The 10,086-nt window shown below is 55.1% G+C and overlaps 4 protein-coding genes across 4 annotated transcripts; 2 read left to right on the forward strand and 2 right to left on the reverse strand.

The window, feature by feature from the left end:
- Positions 1–674: 674 nt before the first annotated feature.
- Positions 675–2,783, forward strand: TRIREDRAFT_62004 (uncharacterized protein; the record flags this gene model as incomplete). The annotated part of the gene is made up of 6 exons (XM_006965349.1): positions 675–852; positions 964–1,281; positions 1,359–1,674; positions 1,833–1,960; positions 2,021–2,246; positions 2,315–2,783. 6 exons carry the CDS (start codon positions 675–677, stop codon positions 2,781–2,783), a joined length of 1,635 nt encoding a protein of 544 aa, XP_006965411.1.
- Positions 2,784–3,581: 798 nt separating this feature from the next.
- Positions 3,582–4,706, forward strand: TRIREDRAFT_61971 (cis-Golgi transport protein particle complex subunit; the record flags this gene model as incomplete). The annotated part of the gene is made up of 4 exons (XM_006965350.1): positions 3,582–3,979; positions 4,127–4,244; positions 4,313–4,441; positions 4,572–4,706. The coding sequence occupies 4 exons, from the start codon at positions 3,582–3,584 to the stop codon at positions 4,704–4,706; spliced, it is 780 nt and encodes a 259-aa protein (XP_006965412.1).
- A 400-nt stretch (positions 4,707–5,106) lies between these two features.
- Positions 5,107–6,779, reverse strand: TRIREDRAFT_4009 (uncharacterized protein; the record flags this gene model as incomplete). Its single annotated transcript, XM_006965161.1, has 7 exons — positions 5,107–5,247; positions 5,351–5,495; positions 5,558–6,020; positions 6,128–6,215; positions 6,347–6,457; positions 6,561–6,592; positions 6,767–6,779. The coding sequence occupies 7 exons, from the start codon at positions 6,777–6,779 to the stop codon at positions 5,107–5,109; spliced, it is 993 nt and encodes a 330-aa protein (XP_006965223.1).
- A 1,812-nt stretch (positions 6,780–8,591) lies between these two features.
- Positions 8,592–9,530, reverse strand: TRIREDRAFT_33692 (uncharacterized protein; the record flags this gene model as incomplete). The annotated part of the gene is made up of 5 exons (XM_006965181.1): positions 8,592–8,742; positions 8,874–8,998; positions 9,121–9,144; positions 9,248–9,348; positions 9,491–9,530. Coding segments are annotated over 5 exons (441 nt in total), but the record flags the coding sequence as incomplete, so codon positions are not given.
- Positions 9,531–10,086: the final 556 nt, after the last annotated feature.

Below are 10,086 nucleotides of genomic sequence, written 5' to 3' on the forward strand. Positions count from 1 at the left end.
TACATACAAGGTGCCGAGTTCTGCCAGCTGCCGCCGCCTGCCCGATCGCAAAAGTCCGTCCAAGTGGCGATAGCGTCGAGGCTTAGTTATCTCTCCATCTCTCTGCATCTGGACCGCTGGTTGCTGGCATGTCTCGCTCATAACAGCAGAAGCGACGCGAGGCTGCCGGGGTGAGAGGAGAGTGAATGTCCAGGACGCTGCTGCATCACTCGCCCGTTCTCGCCGTCGCCCTTGGGCCCTCCGACCGAATTCACAGCCTCGCTGCTGGCGACTCGACGCCTGCATCAACCGCACTTCTCCTCCGTACGGTGACAAACCTCGGGTCGAAACCTCCGCCCTCTGCCTCGCATCGTCAGCGACCATCACGGCCGTCTGCCGGCTTCACAGCGTGCGCCACAAGCAACCGCCTTGTGCCGTCCAGCGGCCGCGACACTCCTCTGCTGCTTGCTTTGCGATCTCGGACTCGATCGTGTCCGCTCCGCCCGCAGCCCCTGCCCTGGTTATAGAGACCGGAGACTCGATCGCATCGCCTCACTCACACTCGCTTGCACATCAGCCCACCGCTGCTGTCTTGCTGCCCGCTCGTGTCGCCCTTGGCTCCTCCGCTCCCTCTTGGATGCCCATGCGAGGCGCCTCCTCTCTCTCGATCTTCAATCTGCGACGCCAACCAAACCATGGCTTCGTCCAGCTTGATTCAGCGGAATGACGTGAGCGCGCTGCTCCGGCAGGTCCAGGGCAACTCTCTGTTTAATCGCCAGCTCTCTACCGTCTGCCAGGTGAACGGGCTCAAGAGCACCGGCGTCAAGGCTGAGCTCCAGCGACGCATTGTAAATCGTGAGTCTCTCTACCCACGTTGTCTCCCCATCGCGAAGCCTACATTCGCGTGCCCTTGTTGCACCCATCCGTGCAGACCGCTGACCTCTTTCTTTCATATTCAACATGCAGTCATCAACGAAACCGTAGCCAACAATGACTTTGCGCGGTTCCAGCAGGTCAAACAGAGCATCTTGCAGGCTAATTCCCAGCGAGCGAGTCCATCCAAGGCCACGACGGCTCGGGGCAACGGATCCATAGCGCAACCAGCCTTGCCCGCCTCCGCCTCCTCAACCTCGCCGTACGGCAGCGCGGGCTACGGCAGCCAGCGGGCATATGGGCAAGTCTCTGCAGACGGCTTGCCAGTCTCGCCCTATGGCTCCGGAACGTACGGTTTCTCGTTCAAGCCAAGCCCCTTTTACACCATCGAAGTCCCCGTGAGCGGTTTGCGTACCTGCGAAGGCAAGTGTTGAACCCCCCCTCCCCTTCTGCATAGATGCCTTGAAGATAGAAGGCCTCCGCTGACCGGCGTCGTCCATCTACAGCCATGGCACAGCATAGGAACTCTGTCACCATCCCGCTAAAGCTAAGCCACTGCCCCATTGCACAGCGATGCATCGACGACAAGTCTTACAGGATCATGGTGTTCTGTGCGAGCGACAACAGTGGCGTACAAGATGTTGCGTTCCCACACCAATCCGAGCTCCGGGTAAACGGCGACGAGATCAAGGCCAACCTGCGAGGCCTCAAGAACAAGCCCGGCTCTACCAGACCGGTTGACATTACCAATGCTCTGCGCCTGAAAAGAGACTACATGAACAATATCGAGTTTACGTATGCGCTGACGACCAAGGTAAGTTTGTATCCGGGACTGAACTCCCTTTCTCCCCCTTTCCTCTGCTCTCCCCTTCTTTTTCCTCCTAATCTCATAAGTCTTCTCCCCTCCCTTGTGCTCTCTTCTTTCTGATGCGTCCCCATCATTCGCGTGCCTCTTGTTCTGGATCATCTCCGCTGACGAGTATCTTTCTTTCGCCTTTGCAGAAATACTACCTCATTGTCAACCTTTGCAAGGTTACCACAGTACCGGACCTGGTAGCGACAATTGCCAGCCGTAGCAAGATCACTGAAGAATCGGTTATAAGAGATTGTAAGTCTTGCTTGGCGGCCACCGTCACTGGTACGCGGTTGCTAATGCAGCAATGAATAGTGAACAAGATTGCACAGGACCCGGATGTGGTGGCAACTTCCCAGGTGTTATCGCTCAAGTGCCCTCTGTCCTACATGAGATTAGAAGTTCCCTGTCGGAGCGTGAGATGCACGCATCTCCAATGCTTTGACGCAACCTCGTACTTGCAGCTCCAGGAGCAAGGTCCACAGTGGCTGTGTCCTATCTGCAACAAACCGGCGCCATTTGAACAGCTGGCCGTTGATGGGTGCGTACCGCTCATAATCTCGGCCCCTTTCTCTCCGCAACCTGTAACCAGCACTGACCAATCTTTAGTTATGTCAAGGCCATTCTGGAAAAGACGCCAAAGAGCCTGGAGACTGTCACGATTGAGCCGAATGGCAAGTGGTCTAGCAAGCCACCCAGGGAGGAGACGTTGTCCAGACCAAACGGCGCACAACTCGAGGATGATGACGATGCTGATGACGACGACGACGACGATGATGATGTTGAGGTGTCAGAAATCATCATTGGCGGCCGTCGACCAGCTACGCCCAAGCACTTGACCCCGTATACGGGCACTCCTGGCTCTGCGGGCCATGAAGGGTCGGCGACAAGACCGCGGGGCAGCTCGCATAGCGTCAAACGACCGGCGCCAGCAGTCATTGACCTGACGCTGTCGTCTGACGATGAAGAGCCAATCCAGCGCCCGAGCAAGCGCCAGCATACGGGGGCGAGCAGCTACCGCGGATCCTCGTCGAATCTCCCATTCCTCAGCGAGTCCCCCAGCAACTATACGCCCTAGGAGGCCAGTATGGAAGCTATAGAGGGCATAAGGCGTCCGCCTAAAGAGTCGCGTGGTCGACGGCGCCGACGGCGAGAAGAGTGAGGTATTTTATCATCTATAGAGGAAACTGTAGAAAGCGTTTCCATCCAAGAGAGTCTGGAGGGGGGTTAGAGACCAGACAAGGGGGGGAGGTTTGCTTTATCAAGTCAGCAGAGGCGTTTGGGGTGACGAGGAACAAAAAGGATGATTCCCCCTACAGGTCGGCACAGGGCCAATTTTGTTTGCTTTTATTTCCTTCCCTGGTCCTCTTCTCCTTGTTATCAGCAAGGACGGAGCAGCATAACCGTCCTCGGAGGAGACGGAATATGTATGGCTAGGGCATTGATAGGTAGCTAGTGGTGACTTTTGGCAGGGCTGTATTTACCTACCGTATCTACTAGTAGTACCTAAAGTGGGTGTGTTTTGGCTACTTTTTTTGGGAATTCTCCTGGAGGTTCATCTCAAATCAGAGCTGTTGTACAGCTACATCCACGCACCCCACCACCAAGCCCACCCCCACACCTTGAACCTCTCACCCACTTCGTACCTCGTACCTCGTACCTCTCTACCGCAGCCACAATCGATACCCTTTGACCGTCACCACCTTGATCTCACAACATCTCTCTCACCACCAAACTCCACACATCACCAAACACCTTCTCTCATCCTTCTTTTCACACACTCTCTCTCTCCCCTCCAGCAAAAGACACATACACACACACACAAAGAAACACAAAACGCAGACTCTCGAGCCGAAAAAACAAAACCGAAAAAGCAATGTCCCTCTCCCCTCCAATGCCGCCCTTCAACTCCTCCGACCCAAGCGCCTCCTTCCTCTCCACCTCCGCCCTCGACTTCCTCCTCATTGAGCTCGTCCCGCTCGCCCACCGCGTCACATCCCAGCGCGACTTTTCCTCTCCCATCTCTTCTTCTCTCTCCCCTTCAACCGCCGCCGCCGCCGCTTCTCAGCTATCCCCCCAAGCGAACCAGCAACATCCCGACAGCAACAACAACAACGACAGCAGCGCCACGCACCCGCAGGCGCAAAACTCCTCTACCGCCTCCGCCTCCGCCGACCATGCCTCAAAGAGGATAGACGACGACGAGCACCTCGATGCAGTGCACTACCGGCTCGAGGCGCAAGGATACCGCGTCGGACAGGGCCTCGTGGAAAGGTAATGTACCTCTTCCTACCTTACATTTCCTTACCTTTTCATATACCTATCTACCTACCTACCTACCTACCTACCTACCTACCATACATATACATCAAAACCAAAAGAAACAGTCTAACAAAAAGGTTTTTACAAAAAAAATTGCAGATTCTCCCGCGACCGCCCGCGCTTCAACGACACCCTCGACGTCATAAAGTTCCTCTGCAAAGACCTCTGGTCCCTCGTCTTTGGCAAGAACATTGACAACTTGAAGACGAACCACCGCGTACGCCCCAATCTCGTTTTGCCCCTCCACCCTTTCCCCTTTCCACTATGCAGCACACACACGCGCAGCCTCATACAAACATCATTTCCGCTAACAACAGCCTCCAGGGAGTCTATGTTCTGACCGACAATGCCTTCCGCCCTTTTTCTCGCATGAGCACCGAAACCGGCAGCCAGGCCGTCGTTCGCGCACAGCCTGTACGTTCTACTTCTACCTCTGGCCCGGTCTCTCTCTTCTCTCCGCGCATACGTACACACAGATAGGCGAGACACAGAAAGGATCACAGAGCTCGAGTTTTGTATTTGCTAACTCAAACCTACTGACCAGTTCCTCTGGTTTCCCTGCGGCATCATCCGCGGCGCTCTGGCTGCCCTGGGTATCAGCGCCACCGTCCAAGCCGAGGTCAACGAGCTACCGGCGGCTATTTTCCAGATCAAGACCGTCGTCGCCAAGCCACAGTGACCAAATCACCCTCCATACAACGAACCCTGCTCGATTACCTCAGATTTGGCCGAATAGAGCAACAGAAAACGGATGCATCTCCTGCACCATGGTGCGAATAAAAAGACGACAAGTCTGGTCCGTCAACACCCCAAATGACCTGATCCAACCTTGCGCGAACAGCAGCGGACTAAGCCAGCATGGAACGAGAAAAGACTATCCCAACGCAACTGCCTTCGCTTGGGGGGAAAGAGACTCTGAGACAAGTTTACAGCCTATGAAAGAGAGCAAATCATCAGCCACCCTGCTTATGCGCGCGCGTATATATTATACCCAGTAGTCATAGCTATTGTCCCTCAAGACCGGCTCCCTCGACACTAGAACAGCTACCCAGAGGCTGCAGATTTCAGGAGGAAAGTATTTACTTTTGGGGAGGGTTGTGGGCAAAGTCGACGCCCTTCTGAATGTTGGCCTTGAGGCCCTCGACAGCCTTGCCCAGGAGTTCCTTCTCCTTCTCGGTGATACCCTCCAGGGGGTTGGTGGCCTTTTCCACACCTTCAGGCTGCGTAAAGGTTAGCCAAGCACGCCTCTTTGGCAAGTCAAGTATTTGGGGGGGGAGAGGGGGGGGGGGGGGGGGGGGGGGGAGAGAATCCGTCGAAACTTACGCCAAGTTCCACGGGGACGGAGAAGAAGTCGACACCGGTGGCCTTGGCAATGGCCTCGCCTCCGGGCACGCCGGGCAGGTAAACGTAGCTGGGCTCGACAAGGCCCTTTTCGCCCTTGGCGGCACGCAGCAGCTTCTCGGCGAATCTATAGGCGCGCACGTCAGAATATAAAGTTTGAAATGACAAAACTGCCTCGGCGAGTCTTACCGGAAGCCAGCATAAGCCATGGAGAGGGTGGCGGAACCAGCACCATCCTTGGCCTTGACAACCTCGTCACCGCCAAACTGCACGCGGTTGACAAGCGCATCGTACTTGTCGTCTGGGATCTTGACAGCAGGGTTGGCCTTGCTGAAGAGGGGCAGAATGGTCTCGCCAGAGTGGCCACCAACAACGGGGATGGTGAGCTTCTGGGGCTGAGACTCGCCAACAATCTCGGCGACAAAGGTCTCGGCACGGACAATGTCGAGCGTGGTGACACCAAAGAGGCGCTTGGGGTTGAAGACCTTCTTGGCCTTGAGGACCTCGGCGGAGATGGGGACGGTGGAGTTGACAGGGTTGGAGATGACGAGGATGAAGGCATTGGGGGCCACATCGGCAATGGTCTCGATGAGGCCCTTGACGATGCCGGCGTTGATGTTGAAGAGGTCGTCACGGGTCATTCCAGGCTTGCCTGTTGAGCAATCGTAGTGTTAACAGCCAATGATCAAACAGGAGGGTCCAATCACATGCCGAGGCTGCAGAAGCCTGTAGTGACTATGTGTAACCTTGGATACGTACGGGGAATGCCAGCGGGGATGATGATGATGTCGGCATCCTTGAAAGCGGCCTTGGCACCGTCATTGGCGGGCAGGTAGCCAGTAACTTTCTATTAAACCACAGCGTCGTTAGCGAGCTGGGGGTTTATTGCAGAGGTCGGGCCAAGGGAAGCTCAAGCTGTTGGTAGTTCGGTGATGCGGAGTTGGCGACGGATGAATGAGGTTGGAGCTGGGAGCTTACCGCGGGAGAGGAGATGTGGGAGAGGTCGGCAGCAACACCAGGAGTGTTGACAACATCGTACAGAGCCAGCTCGTCGATGAGAGGGCTGCCCTTGAGGAGCAGGGACAAGGGCTATGCGAAGACGGCAAAGGACGCGCAGAGTTAGCGACAAGAGACACCAGGGGAGAGACGGGTTGCGAGAACCCATCCGGGCAAGAGGGGTACGGCATCATACCTGTCCAATGCCTCCAGAGGCGCCAGCAACAACTATCGTAGTGGTCAGCCTTTTGAGAGTCCATCACGGCCGCTGTTCAATTGCGCCCTTTGGCCTCGATGACGCGAGCTCTGTTTCGCACAGCACCCAGCTGCCGCCCCTCGTCGCTGGCGGTGCGGGGTTGAGGGGCAATTCTTGAGCTGAGCTGGTGGAAAGTTGAGACATACCTGCTTTGACCATTATGGCGGTTTGTAGAGGTTTTGTAGAGGGCAAAATAAGAGAGGAGGGAGCTCAGAGGAGAGATTTGGGATAGAATAGCGGGAGAAGCAAGCAGAGGAGAGAAAGTTGGCCAAGGGCGGGAGAATGGAGGAGAGGATGGGATTATCTATCGCGCAAAAGGGATTCTTGCAAGAGGGGCATTGCGTAAGAACGGGAAGGGGTCGTTGCTTGTACGGAAGCGGGATGGCTCTTGCCCGGTCCAGCCCAGCCCAGCTGCAAAGGGGGCAATCGCGCTACCTTGGTAGGTACCTGCCTTATTATTCTCAGACCAGGTGCCTCCACTCACTGGAGTACAAACCCAGGTACTGCTGTACTCGTAAGGTGTTAACAAGTACCTGACTATGCAAATGTGTTGGGGATTTTTTCCTGGTTTAAACGGAGGTGGCTCTTGTTCTCCTTGGGTACGTGCTTGTGCTCTCGCTTGTCTGGTCTCTGCTATTGGGTCAAGCTCTTCTCAGGTAGCTCAGATACTGCTCGTGAGTGCTTGTCTGGCGCGGAATGAGCCTGGGCTTGGCCAATCGGGAGTCTAGAATAGTAACTAGATGCTTTGGTATTACAAGGAAATCCGGATTTCATGTGCATAACAGGAATTGGTATTCTGTAAAGCCTCTCTAGGCTATCAGATCTACAGGCCGAGACAGGTACGCTGTAACATGCTCAGAAAGGGTGCAGCAGCAATATCACCCAAACCTCCGCCAGAAAGAAAATAACATGAACCTCGGATCCCCGTTTACCCCCTGTTCCCCGTCATGTTCCGACCGGCCTGCTGATCCCGATAACCATGGATGGTTTCCAAAGGCTTGTGAAAGACAAAGACTCTTCACCTTGGTTGTCTGGAAAGTAGCGGAACAAGAATGACACAATAAGGTCGGGCCGCTGATTCCGAGGTTCGCCGGGCCGGAGCGGATGGCCGTTGGCTTGCGAGGTAGCCGAGCAGCCAACTGCCTTGCCTTGCCTAGTAGTAGGTATCGTGTGAGATCGGAACTACTGCTTGTATCTGAAGACAATGATTTCATCGATTGGCAATTCGGCTGCTTCTGCCTTCATTACGCATAAAGGTGTCTTATGGTGATGCTACATGTAAAGTTGCTGGGGGCGAGTTTGGGGATAGGATCTCACCCGAACATCTTGAGGAGTGGCATACCCGAAGCGCAGTCCCGAGCCGCGTCCTGGACTTCTCCGGCGGCACTCGGGGCAAGGCGGAGCACAGGAAAAGACCGGCCATGTGGCTGCATGCTGGCCACTTCGTGGTAGATCCTGGACTCGTGGAGCAACGAAGCAGTTGCCGAGGCTGTGCTTGTAATACGAAGCACCTAACTCATCGACCATTGTACGTGGGTTCATATTAGCCACTGTGGTTGCAGCTGCTTTCTTTTTTCACAAGGCATTGCCAGAAACCATTGGATTCGGTAACAAATTTTTGATTTATTGATTTGGCTCGACGGTTTCGGGATCCAGCTGCAGCTCCGGCCGTAAACAGCGAAAACCTCCAAATATCATAACATGGAATTGACCCTCGAAGGGGACAACCCTTTGTCCCTCCTTCAGGTCCATCGCTACCAAGCCAGGTCAAAATGTACAGTCGTCAAATGGAGCCCATTCAGATCCCTACTCCCAAGCCCCAGCCAACTCCAACCCTCTCTCCCCCTCGTTTCTCCCCCCCCCCCCCCCCCCAAAAAAATCCTCATCTCATCCTCTCTTAGATGGTCCGAGAAATTTTGTAAGTCTCTTTTCATCGTTTCCTCCTGTTTAGGACTCGCCAGCGGCAGCGGCCTTGGCCTTCTTGCCCCTCAGCTTAGGCTCGGGGTCGGCCTTGACGGGCAGCTGGGAGTGGCGGATGGCAGAGGCGCGCTCGACGGCGGCGGCGCGGAGGTCAGGGCGGTAGCCGGTCTTGGCGACCTGGCTGGCAACGGCCTTGTAGGTCCTACACATTATCCAATTGTCATTAGCATGACGGGAACTCCTCCCACTTGATTCTCTTATGCGAATCCTCCAGCAACCATGTTTCTCGCAATCCAGGAGTAAGTGTATGGTGTTGGGGTAGTCTCAACTCACTTGCGGGTGGACTTGCCGCCGCCAATGGTGGTCTTGGCGACAGACTTGCTGGGCTGGGTGACAGCAGCGGGCTTCTTGGTGACGAGAACAACGCCGCCCTTCTCGTTGGGGAGAACACCGACGGCCTATTCATTCCATAGTCTTAGCATATTGAAAAACAGCTCCTCTCGATTCGTTTCGATTCTTTCATTATATCGGTGATTTGCTCGATTGCTCGCTCGTGGAAAGAAGAAGGATTGCGTCGTACCTTGTCGTTGACGAAGCCAGCGTACTATTTCAACCAGACAGTTAGCCCTCATCATATCCTCCCAAGTTGTAGTGAAATCCCCCCATCCTCCACCCGGACTGGATTCAGCGTTTCGAGCTTCGCGTACCTTTCGGCTGTGGACGTTCTTCAGGTTAAGAGGGTCGCGAGAGAACTGGACGCCGCCATTTCGGGCAGCACCGGTCTTGTGGAGGTAGCTGTTGTTGGTGCCTATGCCATGAATATCGCCGATTTAGCTCCCATGCCTCTCTGTTCGTGATTGTGTGTTGCCTCCGTCTGAACTGCCCCTTTCGGAGGGGGGGAACAGCTTCAGGGAGCTTTCGTTCGGGGAGAGCAATGAAGGAAAACTCACGAACGACCTCCCAGATCAGGTCCGAGGAAATGTTGGGCAGAGCGGCGGCCATTGTGTCGGATTTTGTTGTCGAAGGGGTGACTTGACGGTGGTTTCGAGGTTCGTTTTTCGGTTCGTTGTCGCTAATCCTCACAAAGAGCTGGAGCCGGGCGTGTTGCAGAGAATCAGTCGGCCAGCCGAAATGTGCGGGCTCGCTTAGCTTGCTTCTTACGGTTTAGCGTTGGCCATGCCGCGAGCACCGCAATCGTTATCGCTCCTTATCGGCTTACATACTCATAGTGTACTAATTAGTACACGTACCTTAGTCTCTCCCTGTCCCGTCTCCTGTGGCTGGTGACCCGGATCGGATCGGATCAGGTTCAAGACCGGCCAGTCAATCTGCTCCATCAACCACATGGTGCGACCAGGAAGCTGAATGGATCCCGCACAGCCACCTGCTTTAAGCTGCGTTCAAGCCGCATCAAGTGCAGTCGCAACACGTCAGACGGGCCAGCTCTTTTTTGAGGCCTCACCAAATCCGTCCCTGTCGCATCGCATTCCCCTCAAAACAGCAGCCGCCCGCATCGTATTAGTACAAGGTCCTCTCGATCGTACAG

Source organism: Trichoderma reesei (assembly GCF_000167675.1).
Source record: "Trichoderma reesei QM6a unplaced genomic scaffold TRIREscaffold_9, whole genome shotgun sequence".
Classification (NCBI taxonomy): domain Eukaryota; kingdom Fungi; phylum Ascomycota; class Sordariomycetes; order Hypocreales; family Hypocreaceae; genus Trichoderma; species Trichoderma reesei.